At 49.2% G+C, this 23,401-nt stretch overlaps 8 protein-coding genes and 1 non-coding gene across 9 annotated transcripts; 4 read left to right on the top strand and 5 right to left on the bottom strand.

The window, feature by feature from the left end:
• Positions 1 to 2,182: 2,182 nt before the first annotated feature.
• Positions 2,183 to 4,034, bottom strand: BCR38DRAFT_456026 (dibenzothiophene desulfurization enzyme A; the record flags this gene model as incomplete). The annotated part of the gene is made up of 8 exons (XM_040861864.1): positions 2,183 to 2,407; positions 2,462 to 2,639; positions 2,690 to 3,246; positions 3,299 to 3,358; positions 3,467 to 3,675; positions 3,726 to 3,845; positions 3,899 to 3,919; positions 3,968 to 4,034. The coding sequence occupies 8 exons, from the start codon at positions 4,032 to 4,034 to the stop codon at positions 2,183 to 2,185; spliced, it is 1,437 nt and encodes a 478-aa protein (XP_040717812.1).
• A 744-nt stretch (positions 4,035 to 4,778) lies between these two features.
• On the bottom strand, positions 4,779 to 6,575 carry BCR38DRAFT_387592 (major facilitator superfamily transporter; the record flags this gene model as incomplete). Its single annotated transcript, XM_040857514.1, has 6 exons — positions 6,407 to 6,575; positions 6,126 to 6,354; positions 5,544 to 6,055; positions 5,411 to 5,490; positions 5,135 to 5,355; positions 4,779 to 5,076 (listed from the first exon to the last, which is right to left on the bottom strand). Exons 1-6 carry the CDS (start codon positions 6,468 to 6,470, stop codon positions 4,779 to 4,781), a joined length of 1,404 nt encoding a protein of 467 aa, XP_040717813.1. The 5' UTR covers positions 6,471 to 6,575.
• A 580-nt stretch (positions 6,576 to 7,155) lies between these two features.
• Positions 7,156 to 7,258, bottom strand: BCR38DRAFT_t138. Its single transcript has one exon. It is a non-coding gene; the product is annotated as a tRNA-Thr (tRNA).
• A 587-nt stretch (positions 7,259 to 7,845) lies between these two features.
• BCR38DRAFT_426329 (uncharacterized protein) lies at positions 7,846 to 9,877 on the bottom strand. The gene is made up of 2 exons (XM_040859756.1): positions 9,486 to 9,877; positions 7,846 to 9,430 (listed from the first exon to the last, which is right to left on the bottom strand). The coding sequence occupies exons 1-2, from the start codon at positions 9,777 to 9,779 to the stop codon at positions 7,889 to 7,891; spliced, it is 1,836 nt and encodes a 611-aa protein (XP_040717814.1). The 5' UTR covers positions 9,780 to 9,877; the 3' UTR covers positions 7,846 to 7,888.
• A 440-nt stretch (positions 9,878 to 10,317) lies between these two features.
• On the top strand, positions 10,318 to 11,821 carry BCR38DRAFT_337902 (major facilitator superfamily domain-containing protein; the record flags this gene model as incomplete). The annotated part of the gene is made up of 4 exons (XM_040855568.1): positions 10,318 to 10,474; positions 10,521 to 10,771; positions 10,823 to 10,856; positions 10,911 to 11,821. The coding sequence occupies 4 exons, from the start codon at positions 10,318 to 10,320 to the stop codon at positions 11,819 to 11,821; spliced, it is 1,353 nt and encodes a 450-aa protein (XP_040717815.1).
• A 701-nt stretch (positions 11,822 to 12,522) lies between these two features.
• BCR38DRAFT_522181 (HK97 family phage prohead protease) lies at positions 12,523 to 14,538 on the top strand. Its single transcript, XM_040865220.1, has 6 exons — positions 12,523 to 12,747; positions 12,824 to 12,834; positions 12,885 to 13,073; positions 13,127 to 13,251; positions 13,303 to 13,425; positions 13,479 to 14,538. Exons 1-6 carry the CDS (start codon positions 12,630 to 12,632, stop codon positions 14,422 to 14,424), a joined length of 1,512 nt encoding a protein of 503 aa, XP_040717816.1. The 5' UTR covers positions 12,523 to 12,629; the 3' UTR covers positions 14,425 to 14,538.
• A 1,215-nt stretch (positions 14,539 to 15,753) lies between these two features.
• On the top strand, positions 15,754 to 17,157 carry BCR38DRAFT_337387 (kinase-like domain-containing protein; the record flags this gene model as incomplete). Its single annotated transcript, XM_040855532.1, has 2 exons — positions 15,754 to 16,875; positions 16,990 to 17,157. Coding segments are annotated over 2 exons (1,290 nt in total), but the record flags the coding sequence as incomplete, so codon positions are not given.
• A 1,616-nt stretch (positions 17,158 to 18,773) lies between these two features.
• On the bottom strand, positions 18,774 to 19,952 carry BCR38DRAFT_509887 (uncharacterized protein). Its single transcript, XM_040864997.1, has one exon. The coding sequence runs from the start codon at positions 19,935 to 19,937 to the stop codon at positions 19,170 to 19,172; it is 768 nt and encodes a 255-aa protein (XP_040717818.1). The 5' UTR covers positions 19,938 to 19,952; the 3' UTR covers positions 18,774 to 19,169.
• A 2,824-nt stretch (positions 19,953 to 22,776) lies between these two features.
• Positions 22,777 to 23,329, top strand: BCR38DRAFT_407197 (uncharacterized protein; the record flags this gene model as incomplete). Its single annotated transcript, XM_040858139.1, has 2 exons — positions 22,777 to 22,999; positions 23,037 to 23,329. 2 exons carry the CDS (start codon positions 22,777 to 22,779, stop codon positions 23,327 to 23,329), a joined length of 516 nt encoding a protein of 171 aa, XP_040717819.1.
• Between the last annotated feature and the right edge of the window lie 72 nt (positions 23,330 to 23,401).

Genomic DNA, 23,401 nt, shown 5'->3' on the forward strand with positions numbered 1-23,401 from the left:
GCCTCGCTGCTACAGCTAGACATCAAGGGGGCATTCGATACGGTCAATTACAGACGGCTGATTTCCATATTAGCCCGGAAAGGCTACCCGGAGTGGGTTCAGGAGTGGGTACGCAGCTTCGTGGAGGATAGAACGGTACGCCTCCGGTTCGATGGCAAGGAGTCAGAGCCAATCCCCCTACGAGCTGGCGTCCCCCAGGGGTCACCGCTATCCCCGATACTGTTTATATTATACATTTCAACGCTGTACGAGGAGCTAGCGGAGCAGCATCCACTACTTTTAGTAGTCGGGTTCGCGGACGACACGAACCTGCTAAGCGTCGGCACCGATCCAGACACGACCTGCCGCCGGTTGGAGAGCGCATGGGCTACGTGTCAGCGGTGGGCAGTGAGGCACGGGATGGAGTTCGCTCCTGACAAGAGTGAGCTAATGCACTTTACCAGGGCCCGAGAGCCCTTGCCGCAAAGTATTCGCCTTGGGGACGCCACAGTGTCGCCGGTAGTCTCAGCCAGGTTCCTAGGAGTCTGGTTCGACCGCAAACTGACGTGGCACGCCCATGTTGAGCGTGTTAAAACAAAAATGGCAACTCAAAAGCTAGCCCTGACAAAGCTAGTCAATATGTCGTGGGGCTGCGATCTTATACGGGCGAGGCTGTTATATACGGTGGTTATCCGTAGCGCGATCGCCTTCGGGGCGACTGCGTGGCATACTATAAGTGAGGAACCGGCAGGGCCAGCTAAGAGCCTGATGGGGATACAGAACGAGTGCCTCCGGGTAGTCTGTGGTGCCCACAAAGCGACGCCGGTTCGCCACCTGGAAGCAGAAGCAGCAATCCCGCCACTAGACCTCTATCTTAGTGCCCGGGCTGCTAAGTTTGAAGAACGGCTACGGCTTAGCGGGAAGAGAAATCTGCTTCGCAGCGCGAGCGCTAAAGCGTCACATATACTCCGGCAGGATAGGCCGGCGAAGAGGAAGCAGGCGTCGCAGCTACTCCGACCGGCAGGGTACACTATGGAGAAGGAGGCCCGGGGCTCCGAGTGGATGAGTGAGGAAAAGGAGGTCCCGGCTGCCCTCCTCGACCACTGGAGGAAGAGATGGCTCACCGGAGCAGAGCATCACGATCGCCAGCGACGCGCTATCGCTGAGGAACCGGAGGGCCCTTCGATGCAGATACCGAAAGGGGGCAAGTATTTCGGCCTGAACCGACTGGAGGCGTCTACGCTGTGCCAGATCAGGACGGAAAAAATAGGACTAGCAGCCTTCTTATTCAAGACAGGGGCTTTTGGCGTGTACTCGCCGCTATGCCGCTGTGGCGATGCCCCTGAGACGGCAGAGCACGTAATCCTCTTTTGCGGGCTGTTGGAAGGACCGAGGGAACGATTACGGGCCGCCATCGCACCACGGCCACTATACTCTCGCAGAGACCTCGCAACGGCAACAGGAGAACCAGTAGTTAGTGGGACTATTGTAAGATGGCTGCTAGGGACGGGTCGGACAGCTTCAAGGCCCAGATAGCATCGATCTTCTCAGGGGGGACTTTGTTGGTAGGTTGAGAACCAACGTAGTATGGTAGTGAACGCAACGCAGTCGCCAATAGGGCGAACCGACGACGCAGCGTATGTATTTAGTCCAGCCATTAGGGCACGGTTTGACATACGGGAGTACTAGTAGAGGTACCGGGGGCTTCGAGCCTACGGCGTATTTAATAATAATAATAATAATGTTATCTACCCGGGCAGTAGATCTCGTGAAGAATCTTGTTATCCGTCTCTATTTGTCATGGCCCTGGAGGTAGCCCACCAGGTGATGGATTTGACGACCCTTTGGGCCCTTGCATGCGCACCAATACATAGCTGGAGGATTGGACAGAGCCTTTGGCCTTCCTTCAACAATATAATAGTTGACGCCATGCCCAAGCCAAAGTGCACTGATGAATGTTTAAGAAATAGAAAGCAGTAGCGAAGGGGACAATCATCTACTGTACTAGAGCAGATGCAGATAATATACTGATATATCGAAGCCAGTCCGGCTCAATAAGTCTGCTATGACACAGGCAAACGCAACATGGTCATAATACCAGGGCGAGGGTATTGTTGACATATAAGCTATTCCTTACTAGAAACCAATCACCTTATACATCGCAATGACTCCAGCATTCCAGAGACCGTCAGCTGTACCTTAACTACGCCGGGATTTTATGTTCTTGCGCAGAAACCCCAGCCTTCCACCGGTAGGTAGAGGCGACATGCTCATCCAACGGTCCTTTTTGTCCCGGTTTCTGGTAGAAGTTCTCTCTGTACGTGCCCTCCAGAACCGCATAGTCATCCCAGAATAGACCTCGTTTGCGAAGCTCTGGGATGAGAAGATCAATAATGTCCTTGAAGGATTGCGGGAACAGCGCGTATGCCTAGGTCATAATTATCCATCCGTCACTAAAACAAATCTCAGTTTGTTGCCTTACAAAGTTGAATCCATCTACGTCTGCTTCCTCAATCCAGATCTCCAAGCCGTCGGCAACTTGGCTTGCAGTGCCCACCAAGATGGGTCCATTGCCACCCACACTCACATGTTCGGCAATCGTGTGCTTCGTCCACTTCGACGTAGCCGGGGAGAACCTAGCGTATCCCTCAACGGTTGATCTGTCTTGTCAGTAATAACCCGAACTCTGGCTTCATTGCGAGTATCTTACCGCACAGCATTGCTCTCGACTTCCGTTAACTCCTCCTCATCCCCATACTTACTAAGATCCATACCCGTCCATCCCCCAAACAGCACCAATGCGCCCTCATGTGAGGCATACTGTCTGTAATCCTTCAACTTCGCCTGTGCCTCCTCCTCCGTCCTCCCCAAAATGGGAGTTACTAGCGCCAACACCTTGATATTCAACCCATCGCGCCCATACTGAGATTTAGCCAATTCACGGATCTCGGAAATGTTCTTGGCGCACACGGCTGGTGAGTGGGCCGACATGAAGATGGCTTCTGCGTGCTGGGCGGCGAACTGTTTGCCGGCCTTGGATGTGCCCGCTTGGAGTAATAGGGGGGTTCTCTGGGGGCTCGGCTGGCAGATGTGCGGGCCGGGAACGTTGAAGAATTTACCAGAGTGGTTGATTTGGCGTACTAGGTCTGGCTGGGTGTAAACTCCTGTCTTGCGGTTTAGTTGCACGGCGTCGTCGCGCCAGGAGGATTCGAAGAGCTTGTACATGACCTTCATGTACTCTTCAGCTTGGGCGTAGCGGTCATCGTGCTGTTTCCACGTGAGAAGGTGATAATTTATTCGATAGAATGACCTGAACTACCTTGGGCTGCTCAGTCAGACCCATGTTCTTAGCGGCTGAGTCGAGATAACTGGTGACGATCTGGGCTTATCATCAGCTATAAGTCTCACTATATGCGATATCTGCTTACATTCCAGCCAACCCTATCTTCATGTTAGAGAAGTTCAAAACTGCATTCATAGTCTCAACTGACCTTCCACCAGTCAAATGATCAAGTGTAGAGAGCCTCCTGGCGAGGTGATAAGGCTGCTCGTAGGTGGTCGAGACCGTGACGCCGAAGCCCAAACTCTTTGTCACAGCAGCCATAGCTGAAATCACAGCCAGGGGCTCGTTGACTGGCCATTGCGCTCCAGATATCTTGGCCGGGTCTAGGGAACTACTGTACACGTCGTAACCACCTGTGGGTCATTAGACTCAGATCAGAGTGAGCTCCTGAATGGCGACCTACCTAGAACATCTGCAATGAAGATGCCGTGGAACTTGGATTCTTCCAGAAGTTTTGCCAGCTGAACCCAATGACTGACTTCGTTAAATCGCCATGACTGGTCATCAGGGTGTCTCCAAAGTCCTATTAAGACGTCAGTAATAAAAGAGATCGAAACCTCGACGTTTCAGACTTGCCTGGCGACTGATGCCCACTGCCTGATGAGTTGTTAGCTCGGTCATATGATGAGGTGGCAGGCTACTCACACATCTCAACAAAGGCATTGAGCACCAGGCTCTTCTTCTTGGTAGTACGCCCATTGATTTCTGCCATTTTCAATATGTATCTCTCGACCAAATGAGCGAGAAGCTTCTGATGAACAAGTTTTAGGGATGCAACGAGCACTGTTCTAAGTAAAGCCGTCGGAGCAGCTTCAAGTGATTTGCGAGAAGACGCGACTCGGAGGATGAAAATATCGTATTAGATGCCATGCACGCTGATAGCCTGCAAGGTAGCGACAGGATAAACGTTGCACTAAGGGTGGAATAGTATGGGATAGCCCGATATCCCACTGCAGTAGACCTGGTATAACTTGACAACTCTACTTGAGTGTGCCGCTTATCTTGTCCTCTACTTGGCCGGCGTCCTTCATCGGAGCGGGGGTTGCGCATATCCAAGGGCTTCGATTTCTTGTTTGGTTGGTGATCTCCCCTCATCTGGCGTTGCGCAAGATATCTCACAATCACGCAATGCACCATGCAAACCGACAGGCGCTCTAGCGCTTGATAGCAGCCGTTGACATGGTATTGCGTCACGTCTCAACGCAAACTCAATTAGATAAATAAAGCTTAGATCTTTGATTTTTATGAATTTTCACAAGCCCACGTGCAGCATGAATCTTTTCAAAAGATTGATGGGACTGTTGTTTCGTCAACAATTTCATTGTTGTCGTCTATTTCAAGTATACCATATGCAGCACAGCCACGTGTGGCTTAGCGTCGACCTCTTCATACCTAACATCTACTACTCTAGCCTAAACCTGCTCCTACCGGTTGTCTCCTATATGGCTTGGCTTTTCTATGCTACTTTATCCAAGAACACCGTAGTCACATTGGAGCTACCTTGATCCATTCCCTCCTCAGCATATCCCTTAACTTGGGAGTCCAACCCAAACTTACGAACAACCAGCCAAGCTGGCAAGATCGCAGCAGCCCAAAGCCCAAAGTTTATGTAGATTGCCCCAACCTCGGCAAAAACGGTGATGGAGGTGAGACCATAACCAACCGCTTGCCAAGCTGACTCGGTGCCCCGCAATAATGCAGCATACCGAATCACTTCATCTTCCCGATCTGCCAAGTTGGTAATGATAAAGTACCTTTGTTGGGCGATATTAGACTTTTTATCAGAACCGTTGCATGTATTCCAGAACTAACAGGAACAAATAGTTGGCTTGAAAGCCGACAGTCAAGAATATGTACACGGCGAAAGCCGCACCGAAGCCTGGGCTGGCCCAGTCGTACGTCGGCTGTGCTTGCCGGAACTTGGTCGCGAGTACCGTGGCCCAAAGCCACCACGCGCCTTGCGTGATGACCAAGGCCCAGAAAGTAGAGCGTGTGCGTATTCTATGCGAAACCTGGGTGCGGTCGAGCCAATTCTGTGCTATGATTAGCTTCTTTGGTCCTTACAACTACGCACCAGATTCGACTTACCCCAAGAAGATTTCCAGCGATGACGGCGACGACACCAGAGAGGAAGGAACCAAGAGCCCGCGCTCTGACGGAAAACCACACTTCAGCAACTGTTAGCAATTTTATTCCCAGCTTGAGAATTGTGCCAACTTACAGGCAAGGTAAGTGAAGTACACGGCCTCGGAAAACACAGCCTGTCCGATCCAAAGTATCACCAGCAGGAACTTAGGTTGCATAAAACTTCTCGCTGTGACCTTCATCTCCTTCCAAGGATGCTCAAGAATCGACAATGTTACCTTCTTGCCATCCTGTCGCTCCACCTGCGAGGGCTTGTTGAGGAATAAAGCCACGACAGGCCCCGAGGCCTGAATAGCGATGAAGATAAGATATACAGTGTACGAGACTTTCCCGGCGCCGTTATTGTCCGCGTTCAGACCCAGGTTTATGGCACCCCCGAGGATCTGTCCAGACAGTCGGTATGTCAGCCAATACCCAAGGGCTTTACCCCTGTTCCAAGGCTCCGGGTAAGCGATTGCGATGGCTGCCTCGGCCATCCAGAAGACGCCGGCGGAGATGCCGCATAGCGCAGCGCCAAATATGGTGAGCCACTCGGTTCCGAAACGATTGTTGGTGTAAAGACCAGCAGCAAAAGGTGCGTATCCCATCCTAAACAGCTATTTAGCTTTGTTTCTTAGATTCATTGCTGCGACTGCTTGGTTCTGGTGAAAAATCTTACGTGCCAAAGATAAGCGCCCCCTTGATCCCAATGTAGTGAACAATTGCGCTCGAGAAGTAACAAGAGAATACCATGAGGCAGAAGGTCAGAGCATTAGAGGCGTTTACCAACTGGGGAGAAGCAGAGCCGCCAGCGCCCAGGGAGTTCATAGCTCCCCAAATTCCAGGTGCAGCAAGATTGCAGAGACCAAGAACGGTCATGTTGTAGAAGGTTGACCGATACCATCGAACTATTTCTCGAGTCAACGAAGGTACTTGAAATCCTTGATATGGCTGGCTTACCTGGTGGTCGCGCTTCCTTGGGCGGTGGAGGAGCATTGTGGATGACTTTATCGGCGTCTGCCATGTCTATACTGTCTTCTCTTTGCAGAATATGAAATAAAATAATATTAAATACGCCGTAGGTGTTAACCCTCGGTACCTCTACAAGTACTCCCTTAAGGGGCTATAGATGATATAGCGGGCCCTTAAGCCGCGTCGGGCGGTTATACAGGTAAACTTGTAGCCAAACGACTACTAAACCTCCTGTCCCTCCCTAAGTCTGTGCTACAACCCCTGCCTGAACTACCGATAAGTGTGGTAATGTGGCACTTAAATTCGTCCTCAGGGGTGGGATGCTGCTGATGTGCAGAAGATGCTCGACTATTTTTTTGTCGCGACAAGTCGTAGTATCTGCTAATTGGGGTTCTCGTCGAGCGTATACATCTCAACCATACGCTCAAGTGGATAGACCGTAACGTGGTCTAGACGCTCGCAAGAATCGCGGCGAGAGGGCGTGCTGCGCGCCTTCTATCGTGAGGGGACGGGTTCGCCGACGAGCGTTATCGGATAGGCGAGGTCCGATAAGGGGCCGGATTAACGATTCGAATTCTGGACCGGCTGTCGAGTTATATTCCGCCGACGTAGTGCTTGACGGTCGACTGGCTAGGATGCTCGTAATCCTAAACTGCACCAATCTCCCTATTATCGCTAGGTAGGCGAAGTCAACAAGGTGGGCAGCGCGCCGTAAGGGTTGACTAAACCCCCTTGTGTGTCAGCTGCGGGATTCGAACCCGCGACTCGTCACCAACCCAAGTGGGCGAGGCTCAAATCGGGACTTATCTACCAGCGAAGTGACCAACTACACCAGCCGACAATATGAAATAAGCTACGTGGCTAGTCTGAACCGCGCATCGCCTTGAAATTTGTAGAAACGCGGCGAACCACAGGTACTTGAAGTTACATGGAACCGGGGTTCTGGATCGAGCTAGTGGCATTATGCTGGTATTAGTGATCGTGAAATGTACCGTGGCCAGCACGCCATCCTATCGGCCAATCGCTTTTCCCTACCTTGGGGTCAAAACCGAGCTACGGGGCTCGGTGCTTATAGAAAGCTTTGGTTCCCTGTTAACTTAAGCTGTCAAATACGCGTGCGATTCCGGACCGCAAATTAGAGCTACGGTACTCGCAAACGGGCGGGACTGCATCGGCTCTGAGGACACAAGGCAATGGAACGAACTGTGTATCGGTGAAGTTTCGCCACACCAGCTAGCAAGTAGAGGACGAACAAACGGCGCACTCAGAAAGAATACCCAAGTTGCGCCTTCTACTAGGATATTTGGATATCCCATATTATTCCAATTCTAGTGCTCCGTTTATTTTGTTCCCTGGTTGCTAGCTTATAAACCGACGTGCCGACATATTAGTAGTAGCTGTTAGGAATACACAATTGAAGTGCAATACTCGTATTCTAGTAGATCTATTCGACTGAACCTATGGCGAATCTCAAGGAACACTCCACCAGTTCTCATGTATGTCTCTAATATCGATATCCAAAGGCACCTTCAGATACGGTGTCAAGTCCGCCTCTGGATCCAATTCCTTCTTGGAGCACCCGTTCCCGAAGTACCAGGCCAGCCTGTTGCCTGTTTTGGACAAATATTCATACTCCCAATCCTCCCAACGCGGTTCTCGGAGAATCATAGTCAACTGAGTCGCACTACCCGGCCACAATCCATGAATTCGACCTCCCGGTTTACCACCATTGTACCACGAGCTGCAGTTCTCTGATAACACTGTAGTATTAAAAAACGAGTCTGAATAACTCACGAAGTCGTCAGTAGCCTCCTTCAAAGGTTGTATCGTCTTGATGCCCTCGCGCCCAAGCTTCCTGAGCAACTTCGTATAGAAAGTTGCCTGTATCTCCGCCCCGTGAGGAACTGTGCCAGACCGACCGGAACTGTTAGGCCCACCCAGAAACCCAAGATTCGGAAACCCTGGAGTGGAAAGCCCGAGGTAGGTATACGGAAACCCGTACTCGCCCCCCTCGGCCCAGAGCTTTGTGAGATCTTTCCCGTGCGCAACGATTCTGAAAGGGGGAACCATGTCCCTATTGGCACCAGTAGCGCAGAATATCGCATCAGCCTCACGGTGCTTGCCGTCTATTGTCTCTATGCCGGTTTCGGTGAATCGCTGAATCGGAGCTTGCACGTAATCTACGTTGTTTGCGGTGATTGCTTCGAAATAGCCAGGACCAGGGGTCAGACGTCGGCAGTGGGGTGAGAAATCCGGCACGAGCCGTTCCAACAGCTCTGGCTTGCTGGCCAGCCGCTTTCTCATGAGCTCTACAAACGTGTCCCGAGCTTCTTCGTTGAGCTTCGAATCCTTGGACCAGGCAGAGAAGCCCCTGAAATACTTCTCCTCGGCGTCTTTTCGAAATTTCAAGTACTCAGCTGGGTCCTTGAAAGACTCTCGAAGCACCGGGTCGATCGGTATGGGCTCGATAGATGTCTCATCCCCAGAGAAAGATGCGGCGATCCAGGTCTTGTTTCTGGCGTAGTGGTCCAGGTGGGCAACGTGCTTTTGAATATTGGCTGTGAGCTGAATGCCGCTTGCGCCAATTCCAATAACTGCGATTCTCTTACCAGATGGGTCGAAGGTTGGGTCCCAATGCGAGGCATGTCTAAGAAGACCCTTGTAGTCCTTAACCCCTGGGTATTCTGGCAACTTCCAGGCATTGAATCTTCCAATGGCTGTGAGGACGAAATCTGCCTCATGTTCAAAAGTCTCTTTCGTGTTGAGGTTTGTGACGGCGATTTTCCAAATTGAGCCATCATTGTCCCATTGCAGACCTTCAACCTGGTGGGACAGCTTTAGATGATGATACACGCCGTACTTATCCGCGACCCCTTGCCAGTATTTTTTGATTTCTGCACCTTGGGCAAACTGCTCGGTCCATTGCGTATTTGGCTCGAAGCTCGACTGATAGACATGAGCTGGAATGTCGCAGCGAACCCCAGGGTACACATTTTCAAACCATGTGCCACCCTGGTAAACTGGTTAGTAGGAGACATGTTGATTGTTATTAGGAGCAACTACTTACCACATCAGCATTCTTCTCAAATATCGTCAGTTTTATCCCCGGAACTTTTACCGGAAGCAGAGCTCCTGCGATGATCCCGTGGATACCAGCACCAATCATGGCCACTCTGATCTCCCTAGGTTCGTCAATATGCCGGTCGTCCAACTTCAGAGTCGACCGCGGATATGCACCCTTGGGCCCTCGCGTCAACGATTCAACACCATTTGTATTGATTCGCGCCTCCTTCTTGGTGCCGTTGAGATGAGGTTCGATTGGAGACCCCCCGGAGTCAACACCCAAAGCCTCTGCAGTCATTTTTGCTATAAGTGGACGAACTGAATATCGCAATGAGACGCTTTGGCTGGGAAGGACTTGGGATCAATGCCACTATGTATTACTGTTGTGTTCTTATGGCTCCCGAAAACGGCTTTAGTTCATGCCATGCAGCCAGTGCTGGGCGCTGTGCATTATCCCTATTCCTTCTTTGGTGGGGTGAGCACGTCATCCCCCCCATTTCCACACAATAAGCAGCAGGTCCACTGACGCAATTGGGATATCCCCGGTTGGGTTAGAATTATGGAATTGTTTCACTGCGGGGTGCTTATCTCCAGTAAGGATGTCTCCTAAACATGGTAGCCGGGGCTGTCATCATACTTGATTCAGGATGACCTCAATTGCAACTGTTATTGTGTGACCAGTTTCCTGTGATACGCCATGCAGAGTCTGCGAGAACGGCACTTTATGCTTGTGGCATTGAGAAGGATCCCAATACATTGATATCGTGCAACGTTAAAATGCTCACGCCAGCTGCCTTCCTGTTCTAGTGCAACCGCATATCTGCATTATCGCGAACATGTCGGATCTAAAGCAAAAGAAGTGGCATAGGATCCAATGGTACTCAGACTCCGACACAAAACAAGAACGGCGTCTTATTTTCAAAATCGACGCTCTCATCATTCCGTATGCTGTGCTATCGTATTGGGTCAAGTACATTGACCAGTCTAACCTGAGTACGCATCTTCCCCTTTTTCGGATTCAAAAGACTAAAAATATCAGACAATGCCTATGTCGCCGGGCTCAAGGAAGACCTCGGGTTCTTTGGCAACGAACTGGTGCATTTGCAGACCTTCTACGTGATTGGGGCAGTTGTCGGACAACTTCCGTTCATGTTCTTGTTTACCTACGTTCCTATGTATTGGTTAATCCCGATTCTCGATGTTGCCTGGGGCATATTCACCTTGCTCCAATACCGGACTAAATCGTATGCTGAGTTGGCCGCCTATCGGTTTCTCGTGGGCTGGTTCGAGGTATGCTTGATATCGCATTCTGAAACAACAGTTGAGCTGACTACCACACAGGCTGCTTTCTTCCCCGCAATGCATTATGTGTTTGGTTCGTGTTCATATTATTTTATCAGAATATTCCAGAGTTAACCAGTTATGACAGGATCCTGGTATCGAGGTGACGAAATTGGTCGCCGCGGGGGAGTCTTTTACGTCGGTCTGTCACTTGGCACTCTAACTGCCGGCTTTATTCAAGCGGGTGCATCGGCGAGACTGGACGGAATCCGAGGTCTAGCAGGTTGGCGATGGATGTACATAATCTGTGCGCTTATCACTATACCGATTGGGATTCTCGGCTACTTCGTAATCCCCGGAACTCCAGACCAACCAAACAGGAAGGTTCTGAAACAAAGCGACATCGATATTGGGCGGAAACGACTGGAACGTTCCGGGCATCGGTCTCATGGAAAGTTCAAGCTGAGCACCCTTCGACACATACTTCTAAAGAAACAATTCTGGGGCATCATTTTCGTCGATGTTCTGTTTTGGAATGCTGGGGTCCACGCAAGTACTGGGACGTTCCTCCTCTGGATCAAAAGTCTGAACCGGTACACTCCAGCCCACGTCAATGAGCTCGGCACCATTGCCCCTGGGTTAGGCATATTCTACACCCTGTTCATCTGCTTCGCCTCGGACCTTGTCCTAGGACCGGCATGGGCTATCACGGTTGCCCACATTTGGAACTCAATCGGCCTAATTATCCTCGTCATTTGGCGAGTCCCCGATTCTGCTCTTTGGTTCGCCTTTTCGACGATCTACTCATCTGCTGCTATGTCGAGCGTTTTCCACGGATGGGTGAACACTCAGCTTCGTTCTTCGCCGGCTGAGAGGTCTTTTACACTGGTCTTGATAAACGCCATATCCCAGTCATCCACCGCGTGGACGCCTTTACTCGTATTTCCAACGATTGAAGTGCCCCGATTCCGCAAGGGGTTTGCATTCTGCCTCTCTTGTGCGGTTTCACTTATCGTGGCAACACATATACTGGAGGCTTATGTCAGGCGTGTCGAGTAAGAAACCGCCCTGCCGATTGGAAAGTATATCCTAACACGTCGCAGGAATAATAAAGCTGAAGAGTTGGACCCCCCATCTCCTGCCACAAAATCTCCTCAAACGGCCAAAAGTGAGACGCACACGTCCGTTCAAGCTCGAGCTAGTGACGTACCCAGTAATTAGAGGTGTACTTCAAAGGATGTCAGTCCAAATAGTTCATGCAAAGGCTATGTGGGTGGTTCGTCTAGATCAAGACTAGCGAAAAGATAAGTGGCGGTGGCTGTAAGTAGTATATTTTACACAGTAGAGTCTGCAAGTATCATCATTGGAGGGGAACCGATTTTGCATATGTATGAATAGAGATTACGTATCGGGGGCATGTGTGCAAATTCTGTGAATAATCTCATCTCCGAAATGAACTTTTGGTTGAATATACCCCTCGCCCATGTTACTCTTGAAAATTTACGTTCGCCTGAATGATAGTTTTCTACTTGTTTAATCTGCGAGCCCAAACGAGAAAGCATAATTAATCTATGTTCAATGGCACCACTATAAGCTCATTGGGGTGATTCTGATGTCTTTCTGAAGAGACCAGGTACATATCTGAGCACTGCAATTTCCCCGCAACCCAAGTGCGTCCGCAGTCGGGATGGTACCATCAAATTCGTAGATCACGCAACTTTCCCCATGCATAGAAATGACGGTGTCTTCATACGACAAAAAATCAACAGAAACGTATAAGTTGGAAGAAGTATCTCGGACATCCTTGCCTTGTATTTCACTTCCACACCACTTGAGGCTGAAGAAGAGACCTAACGCGCCATCAAACATGTCGGAGCCAAGTCGCCAAGAATCATCGGTCAAGGGGGAGCATCCCCTGGACGAAGGAAAGAAACATATCCTCCTGAATGCGTTTGATATGTCGACCATCGGCCATTTGTCCCCAGGTAAGCAGTCCCAGGTGGGTTAAAATACCTCGGAATACCATTTTCATCTAACTTAGCTAATTGGGTTTCTCACTAGGCCAGTGGAAGGTTGGTTCCAAGGGCGAGCTTTACCAAAAAGCATTGCTGAAGAATGACAGAACCCGGTCGACAAATCGACTACCAAACATGATTTGGACTATTGGATCAACCTGGCCAAGCTATTAGATAAAGGCGGCTTCAATGCTCTCTTTCTAGCTGACACGTATGGCGGTTATGACACATACGAGGGGAGCCTCCATAACTGTATCAGGAGAGCTGCACAATGGCCCGTGACGGATCCCACTATTGTATGGTTTTATGCCTTAAAACCCCGTATTATTATTACTGACACGCACTTAAGCCAATTAGTGCCATGGCAGCGGTCACAAAGAACCTCTCCTTCGCTATCACGGCTTCCACATCTTTCGAGCCTCCGTTTCTGCTGGCCAAGCGATTTTCCACCCTCGATCACTTCACTAAAGGCCGGTAAGACGAATCCAGACCACGAAATCCATGTCAAGTTCTAATCCTTCGTAGTTTCGGGTGGAACATTGTCACCTCATGGAAAAAAGCCGCATTCAAGGCAATCGGCCTGGAAAACCCCATCGACCACGACGAGAGGTATCTTCAAGCTGATGAATATCTGCGGGTTCTCTACAAGGAAGCTTTTCTTGACCCTCAAACTTCTGTACATATACTAACAATGAAAATAGACTTTGGGAAGGTTCATGGGCAGACGACGCCATCGCGCCAGACGCCGAAAACGACAGCTACGCTGACCCCGACAAGATCCGCAACATCAGCCACCACGGCAAATATTTCAATTTGGACTCCCGCCACATTGTCAACCCCTCGCCTCAGCGGACCCCGTTTCTCTTTCAAGCTGGGACTTCACCCGCTGGTTCCGAATTCGCCGCAACGCACGCAGAGGGGATTTTTGTGAGTTCTCACTCTCCAAAAATCCTTCGTCCAAAGATCCAGAAGATCCGAGAGCTTGCGGCCGCAAAGGGCCGGGACCCGAAATCACTCAAGTTCTTTGGGACTTACACCCCTATTCTGGGACGCACGGACGAAGAAGCCAAGGAGAAACTGAAAGAGCTGGAAAAATATGTATCGACTATTGGTGGGCTGGTGCTCGTCAGTGGCTGGACTGGAATTGATCTTTCCAAGATCCCAGTTGACCAGAATGTCACCGCGGCTGACTCTACGGAGGCTCACAAAGTCCGCAGTATATTGGATTCTTTCACTACGACTAGTCCTGATGTCCCCGAATGGACCCCCCGAGTCATCGAGCAGAAGGCGAGCATTGGTGGTCTAGGGCCTCTCGGTGTTGGTAGTCCTCAAACAGTTGCAGACGATATGTGTAGGTGGATCCGTGAAGGTGACTTGGACGGGTTCAACCTGGGATACGTCACCACTCCTGGCACATTTGAAGATGTGGTGGAGTTACTGATCCCGGAGCTTCGAAAAAGGGGCTTGTATCCCAGTGAGGACGACGGGTCCGTCAACTGGACTGCCCGAGAGAGAATATACGGTGCTGGGCAGAAAGGATTGAGAGATGATCACACGGGTGCTGCTTACAGGTATGACCAGTACAAAGAAGACCCTCCATACGTGGTTGACAGGTCTGGGGAAGTTTCGGGAACTACTAAAGAGTGAGACCGGTGGAGTAATTCATGCTGATAATACTGAACCGAAAGATTATCTCAAAAGTATTGCCCACAAACTCCGTTCCGCACCTGTATAAGTAAGATGTCTTTAGTTGGATTAGATGGAGCTCACTTCGCCGTAGCATACTGTATTTGAAGGCAAGTCATATGATCTAGTTTGTTACGAGGGTTCTTTGTCATAAGTTAGTCTTGGAACGAACGTTTGAAGCACAAGTGGTTCGAGGATAAAGATCCACGGACCATTGAAAGCAGTACCCAGATAGGAGAACTCTACGCAACATAACCAAGTCTCTCTGTCACAAAGCAAGAGGGCAATGAAGAAAATTCGATAAGCACCAATACTATATGTAGCAAGCTTGAGAAAGTGCCCGCTATCTCTACGCACGAGAACGAGCAAACCAATGTCTATAATTACCGTTCGGGAATTGCCGGGTGATGGACCACGGGAGTTTTCAAGTTGCTGATTGGAAACCTTTCGACCTTGACCCTAGGTTGGCTATCTTTGAAGCTTTGTACTCGTTAGTCGAGTGGCGGTGCCCTAACCACCCAAACACCATATTCATGTTCCCACACACTCTCCCGTCTCTACACTAGTCTATATTAGTGGTAAGATGGTAATTTCCTTGTATAGGACCTGGATAAGCGTTTTATTTGTGTTCAATTCTATGATATTGCATATTCAAACGGAAAAATCGGGTTTCGTAGTTAAGTAGTGTTCAAAGTCAAGGAAACTAAACGGCTAGTAAAGGTGGAATGATGTGAAATATCGTGATGTTCTAGTGTAGTAAATAGACGTGACTTGGTTATTCCGCGCAAGTGTGCCATTGCTTGGTCCTCTATGTGTGTTCCTTTAAGGTAATTCATTGGAAGCACTCATTGCACAGCGTTTGAACTTGGTGCCTAGTTAGAATAACTTTAATTAACACTGTAATGGATACCAACGATTGAAAAATATCGAAAAGAGTTTGGTGTGTGACTTTAATTACGGCAGCTGTCAATATGAATTCAATTATGGACTTCCTCATTGTGCCAACTTACTAGTTGGGCAAGTTTGCATCCTGTGTTGGACCGCCTTTGTGTCCTGTCTACTCGATATGCCGGTTTCGTCCTCGACTTTTTGATTGCTTTGTCTTAATAACCAATACTTCTTTTATACCTCCAATTAATATGATATTGATTCTGTAGACACCTTGATTGAAGATCTGTATTCTCATACATGGCTCTGCCGGTCATTTTGAGTCCATCAACACTAAGGATTACGAACACACCTTTTCCATTTCCCACAAAGTAGCCGGTTGAAGAACTTTTTAAAATGAATATGTATTCGATTAGACCCAAAGAAACGCCAGAGAAACTGTATTCGGTTGCGCCACAAAAGTCGAGGCAATCGATAGACGACCATGACACTGTCGAAAGCATTGAGGATTACGTCACAGGCGGATACCATCCCGTGCACTTGGAAGATACCCTTAACGGACGATTTGAAGTTTTCCACAAACTTGGTATTGGAAGATTTAGTACTGTATGGCTCTGCTTCGATCAAAACGATGAAGCTAGGCCCTGGAAAGCAATTAAGATATTGCGCGCAGACGCCTCTAGGGATGATGTCGCCGAAATCAAAGCCGCCACATATTTCAAGTCTATTAACATCACCGTCGAACAACTCGAAGAAAACCATGTTTACCTTCCGGGTGAACACTTTTGGCTTTCCGGTCCCAATGGGCGACACCTCTGCTTGGTCATGCCAGCCTTAGGTCCTCCAATTGAAAGCAAACCACTGGAGGGAGATCTTGACCAGAATGCAATTCTCCAGGCCGTGGAGGGACTCGGTTTCCTGCACCGCAACGGACTATGTCACGGCGACTTGCGTCCCCCCAACTTGCTGCAACGTATAATACACATCTCCAAGATTGGAAAGAATGTCATGCTGGAGCGGCTTGGTAAACCTACAAAAAGGAAAGTTACAGTTATTTCCGAGGAAAGGCTTGAACTACATGCACCCAAGTACCTGGTGGAGGCAACTTCGCTTGCTAGCTTTGCAGTTAGGGGAGAATGTTGCATAACTGATTTTGGGGATGCTTTCCTGGCAAAGGATCCACCGAAAAACTCGATTACACCGGAATTTGCAGCTCCAGAAATTATATATGAATGCGGAAAGCCGGGTCCCGCGAGTGACATCTGGGCACTGGGATGCACAATAGTCCAGTTTCGATCTGGATTCACGCTGGGTCACATGCATGGAGGGATGAATTGGGATGACAACCAAAACCTGGAGGTGTTTCTTGGCGCCTTGCCAGAGCCTTATAGGTCCGCCTTCCAAAAGAAAAGACAAATTGCAGCCGAGCAAATGAACGGAACCTTAGAAGATCTAAACATGGAACTGCTAGGAGTCCTGAGTGATGCCGAGTCAACCACAGAGACAACTGACCATATGGGTCCCGTAACTCTATCTTCTGGGAGATTAGGTGTTGCGAGAGCTAATTTGACACAGGTTTCTGGAAATTCCGATCCAATCGAAGCTCATCTTTCCAGGGAGCGGATATGGTGGGAAAAGCCCATGAATGAATTTGGCAAGCGAGACTACAGTTGCCTACACAAACTTTGCGGCTACAAACCCCCACCCGAAGAAGTCACTACGCTGGCAAATCTGCTCCGCAAGATATTCAAATACAATCCGGATGCTCGAATTGGGGCCAAGGAAATCACATACCATGACTGGTTCCAGGAGGTCAGAGGAACGCACGTCGCGGATCGTTCAGATGTTGAAGAACCCAAAGAAGATAAGCCTGTCGAAAAGAAGCAACATGAAGCAGAGCCAGCTGCCGGGAGACTCGTCGAAGTGCTTGGTACAGAAGAAGAACCCTCCTTTAAGGAGATCGGCGAGGTTCCTGTCGAAGAAGTTGTCGAAGACCCTACCGAGGAGCCCATTGAAGATGAAGGCAGCGAAGAAAGTTTGATTCTAATGGAGACCGTTAATTCATCCGAAGATGAAGAGCTGCTCCCCAAGGAAACCATACCAGATACCACGAGCGACTTAGTGGTGCAAACAGACCTCCTTGAGTCCGTGAAGCAAACAGCAACATATCCAGTAGCCAGCTCAAAAACTCAAACAGACTTCCCTGAACAAGTGGAGGAAACCGTACCATCTGCAATACGTAATTCAACAATACAGACAGACTTGGCAAAAGCAGTCAGGGAAGCTAAACAGCACTCAGCGACCGCCCCAACAACGTGGCCATTTGGCCCGGGATCAACGCGGGAATCTATACCAACCCCCATGGCCCATCGAAGCCTAATGATCAAACAAGCAGCGCAGAAAGAAACAGAGTCGTATCTAATAATCGATCAAGCAACACAGACAGAAACAGAATCACAACTCGTGACCGATCAAGCAATGCAGAGAGACATGGCCTCGGACCTAATGACCAAAATATTCGAAAAACAACCAAAACCAAATCCAACGACCAAACAAGCAACGCAAACATATTTGGATCCAATCTTTCAAGGGTCCGTACAGATGCTACTAGGGGCCATCTTCGCGTTGATATTCTGGATGGTGTTTCTTGCATTAATCCTCATTCTCAAGGTCAATCTGTCGCCGGATCAAGTTGGGGACCGAAGTTTGTTCCTGTTTCCTCACGCATTGTGGTCAGCTTATTTACCGCCTATCCAAGGGTGTATTGTAGTTTCCATGCCAACGTTTCCAGATGGGCAATGCGGATGCGATGGGTCTTGATACTCAAATTCGGTCAGCATGTCCTCATTTATGTATGAACAGCAGTGTTTTAGCGCATTTATAATTTCATTCAAGCCTACTTATAAGCATTATACCTCGTAGGAAAAAAGTTTCTATGGTTGCATAATTCCCAGTTGCATAGCATTTCTCAAATTCATTACATACAATCCAAGCTTCGTTGGCGACGGAAAATATGTCTGACTCGATCTAGCTTTCCGCATACTTATCACCCTTTATCCAAATTAGGTCATTTGGAGATTCCTTATCTTAAAACTGGCTGGGTTCGTCCTTCCCTTTCTGGTACTGGCATGTTACTTTGTTCTCTAAAATAGAAACAACAAATCAACCCCCCGTGTTCTACAGGTATAGCATGAAAATATCGTATACACTCTATTGCACAGATCAGTCGGCTTAGTTAAATCGGGGAGTTTTCACCATCTCCGTTGAGATAGATACAATAGATCAACCTAATAAACCCGACCAAGTCGCAGGTTGAGGATATGGAGCGTTGTGTCCGTGGTTGTGATCATCCAGTCAGCTTAGGCGACCTTGTGGATGGAATTCAAAGTATTACACAAAGAGCAAGAATCAAATTTATGGCTCTATTACTGTTTAAGGAATATTGGATGGATAGCTATCGAAATCGGCTGCGCAGACCTTTCATCCAAGATTGTAGATGAGAACATATTTTCCAAGTTACTCTGGGACAGAGGCTTCGACGACAAGAAGCTGCAGTCCCGTGATATTTCAATGAAGTACGGGACGTTCGAAATAGACGGTGCGAGTGGGCAGAATCTCTGCGCCCGATGCTGGTTTGGGGGCTGTCGACAGAGAGTGACAAGAATACGCACATATTGACCTCGCCGGATAACCAGAAGGATATTCTTCGCCGACATCAGTTAAGGCCACAGAGTTTTCGATGCAAAGAATGTTGCAGATCACGTTGAAGGATTGGAAAGTTTGCCTCGGACTCCTCCTACGCCTTTGCGAGCTGCTCTTCAATCTTCCCCCAAAGGCCCTGTTTCAAATATTCCGACATCCAGTAATTCCCCTCCATCCTTCCCAATGATAGGAAATGCATTCGGAAGACAGATCCCAAACTGGGCATTCTGTACATACATTGGCCTCCCCAGCTTTGTCTTGCTACCTCCCCTTTTTGTGCCCCCCTCTACATCATTCGAGCCAGCAGCGACAACAGCAGCGGAGAAGTCCGTCTCAAACAGCGACGCCTTGCTCCAATTGGAGATGGTAATCTGGTGCATTCCCGGATCCCCAAAGAACGGCGGCAGAGTTCCCCATGAGCCGCGCCACATATGCATCGATGCCTCGACTTGGGCACGGGTGCCTTGTTCCTCAATTGAGCGCCGGACTTGCTTCGCGAGGTGGCCAAGTGGCCTACTCTTGATGCTATGCACTGGTAGCAGTACGGTAAGGAAACCAACCGCGTTGGATAGGTAACCGCAACATTTATCAATCGAGGGTAGCAGGTCGGCTTCTAAGGTCTTACGAAGCGAGTACGCGTTGTTAAGGGCCACGGTGCGTTGGGAGTCAAAAGGCAAGTGCGAGATGGCGAGGCGGGTCCACCAGGCGCAGATGATATCGCCGTCGCTTAAAAAGGGGGGATCGCTGCCGTCGTCGTCGTCATTTTTGAGATCGGCAAGGCATGTTTCGCGCAGTTCAGCGAGGAAGGAGGCAGGGATACAAACTATTTTAGTTTCCGAGGTACTGAGGAGCTCCCATAAGTTCCTGAGTCCGTACTGCACCATCCCGAAGATAGATAACGTCCCACACATACATCCGGGACACCCCCACATGTGGGACGTCCTAAAAATGATGCTGTATATTATAACCATTAACTTCAACCTTTTTTTACACTTATTCTAATGCGACTACAGTACAGCTTTCACCGTCACTAAGGTTTTCAGACTCGCTAGACTCATCTGTACTATCCTCAATTTCACCAGCCTCGATTTGAGCCTTCCGAATAGCCTTGATATTAGTAAACTTCGAGTTTGGGCTAATCTTGACCTTCCTCCGCTTCCTAGCCCTACTAGCCTCAAGCTCTGCCTCTATTGCCTCAATCTTTCGCTGTGCGACAGCTAATTGGTAGTCCTTCTCATAAAAGCCCTTTTGAACTTTCCGAAAGAGTAGCCGCTGGGTATTTGGATCACTATCAAGCTTGCTGAATAAGCTGGGTTGATCTTGGAGCTCATCTCTCCTCTTAGGCGTTGAACAGGCTACTGCTGATGTCTCTAACGCCCAGTTCTGACTACCCTTACTATCAGAGTACCCTTTGCAAGTCTGACTAGGCTGTCTGATTGGTGCTGACGTATTCTCAAGGAGCAGGGGGCTCATAAGGGGTCTAGCTATGCTCGAAGGCCAGAGACCAGTATATTTCCATCCACTGATAATGTCCTTAGCGGTCAATGCTGCTAGACGTGCCTTCCTATAGCAGAGGAGAAAGTTTCTCTTCCCTACGACAGTAGTAGTATCCCATCGGTCAAGGTAACCAAGCTCCTTCTTATAGGCTGCCTTGAGGGGTCCAAAGACTGACTGATCGAGAGGCTGGAGAACGTGGGATGTGTGTGGCGGCAAGAACAGCAAGTGTATCTTGTTTATGAAGCAGAGGTACATAAACTCTGTCGTTTCGTAGCTACTATGCCCATCTAGGATAAGTAACCTAGTCTCTTCAGGGTCCTCTGGTTGAGTCAAAGGAATAAAGATCTTTTGTAGCCACTCAATAGCCGTAGAGTCTGACGTCCACCCATTCTCTGTTGCTGTAAACCTCCAGGCTTCGTATGGAGTCAAGTCCAGAGGAAACCACTGCTGCTGGACAGACTTTCCCTTGTATATCACAAGTGGGGGTAGTACAGTACCAGTCGCAGAGATACACTCTATAAGAGATGTCCATGCTCGAGATCTAGCTGTTTCTTCCGTATAGAACGAGTCTCAGATGATCCTAGAACAAGAAAATTTGATCCTCTACCTTCTAGAATACCTGTCTTATCCATGTTGTATCGATTCGAGGCCTTAATAGCTTTGATCTCAGGGATAGCGATGTGACGGTTTGTCACGTGATTGACCCACACTGGTCTGAACAGATTGATAAGTGGTTGCAGATACCAAAGTCCCTGACTTTGGTATTGGTCTCTTTTGGTGAAGACATCTGGTACGGTGGCGTAGTGGCAAGGATTGCAACCCCTGGCACGGCGTGACAAGCGAGGTATTTGACCCATTGCCTGATCACATTAGCTGAGGCTCCATTAATACGCTGGGAATCGATAGCTCTGCTTCTCTGGACCTTGACTGAAGGGTTCATCTTGATAAAAGCCTGGACCCAGTTCTTTCCAAGTGGTTCGGTGTCTCCGTGGATCTGTAGGATACGCTCGGCGAAGTCTTTGAGCTGTTGATGGGTTGGTGGGAGGCCTAGGGCAGCCTGGATTCGAACCCATTCAGCCAGATGAGATTCCTGGGCTGGAGAGAGCCTCTGGTAGTCAGCGAAGGCTATATCTCTTGACTGGGCTCCCTGAATCCGTCGTGAAAGAGTAGACCTTGGGACACCATGCTCATATGCTGCTTTTCGGAAGCTTTGACCGGTAGCTATTGCTTGAAGAGCTCGATAAATATAATCTTCGGTATATTGACTCATATTAGTGTAAAGAAGATGTACGTAAAATTTCGTAACAATTGAATCGATATTGGTAAAGAAAGAAGAGGTTGAAGTTAGAGGCTAGCGGTGTTGATGAGGCATTTTTGGGTGTCCCATATGTGGGGGTGTCCCGGATGTGGGTGTGGGACTCTGTGGTAGGCTCAGACAGGCTAAAACCTGGCTGGCCGCTAGCCGTACGTTCAAGAGAAGCCATTTTGCGTTAAAATCAGTCAAGAAAGTTAAGAGAAAAGGGGGCAAGCATAGGGGACATTGTGCTTTATAGGGGGCTTCTAATCAGGAGAGCCTTTCGGATCGACCGACTAGGATCCTAGCACATCCCTCGCCACATGAGGAGCGAATCTCTCTACGTTTTTAAACCTACACCGAACTAACCTGTCTGGTACGGAGGACGCTATGGGTGGATTGCCTTCCATAAATATCCAAGATGGAAATATAGCTAGGTGGTCTACAGTCTGAATGATAATATCCTTTGGAATGTCTGCTAGTTTCCTTAGGTGGATTAATGACCCAAGGCGCTCCCAGTATAGAGTGAAGGCCTGGATGATCTCGACGACGTGTTGCTGGTTGCAGCACTAGGGACCAACAGCATCCTTGACCCAATGTGATCCCTGGGTTGATGACCTGATAGATCATGAGGGGGCAGGCGGTGCACCCACTTGATGGCGATGCTACGTCAAGTAAATGGGAAATTTGGCAGCAAACCAGAGCCCTAGGATATTCTATACCTTCCCGAAATTTCCACCACTGTCAGCCTTTACATATGAGGCAGATTTAGGAACTTCCTCTTTATCTGGCAAGTCACAGCCACCTACCGATGGGAAGAGAACACCAGGGGTTGTTTTGAGCATGCAATATGTAGCTACCAACAGATTATTCATGGCAACCGAAACCATTCATTCCTTGCTCCATTTCAAACTTAGGTCCTCTGCCTAATTATGAGGTGCCGAGCCAACGCGGAGATAGAATGCGGACTCACCCTCCGTAGCACCGGGCTTGTTAATCCCAAAGCACAGGACGTTATAGGCCGCCTCTGGAATAAGCTCGTCGACAAGGTTGTTGTTGTTCGAATCGCGGAAGGTAAAACGGATGGCATTCTGACCCTCGACTCGGGCAGCTCCACGCCGGTGTTCTTGGGACCCCAATCTGCTACAAATAAAAGTCAGTTGATATGTGACGAGATGAAAACTCAATCAAGGTTGCACGCTTACCGAACTGAGGCCGCATCGGAATGCTGGCATCGTCGATGAGAATCTGCACAGCCGAGACTTTAGGCTCTTCTCCAGCATTCGGATTCAACAGCTTCTAGCCGTCAAACAATCGCAGATAGCTTTGAACAGCGCGGAGGGCAAAGTCGACATCGCCGGGACGTTCTTTGGTCGCATCCGAAATCGTGGAGCAATAGCCGACCACGGCGTCGTATGGAGTCGTGTAGTTCACGCCGCCGAGAGAGGCCGAGAGAGAGGCCGTGAGCTACTGCGCAGCGCGTAGTCGATACGCCTGCGTTGTTGTCATTGGCAGCCGCAGCGCCCTGCAATTGCCTCCAGATGCCATGTTGACGAC

Source organism: Pseudomassariella vexata (assembly GCF_002105095.1).
Source record: "Pseudomassariella vexata strain CBS 129021 chromosome Unknown BCR38scaffold_4, whole genome shotgun sequence".
NCBI classification, from domain to species: Eukaryota; Fungi; Ascomycota; class Sordariomycetes; order Amphisphaeriales; family Pseudomassariaceae; genus Pseudomassariella; species Pseudomassariella vexata.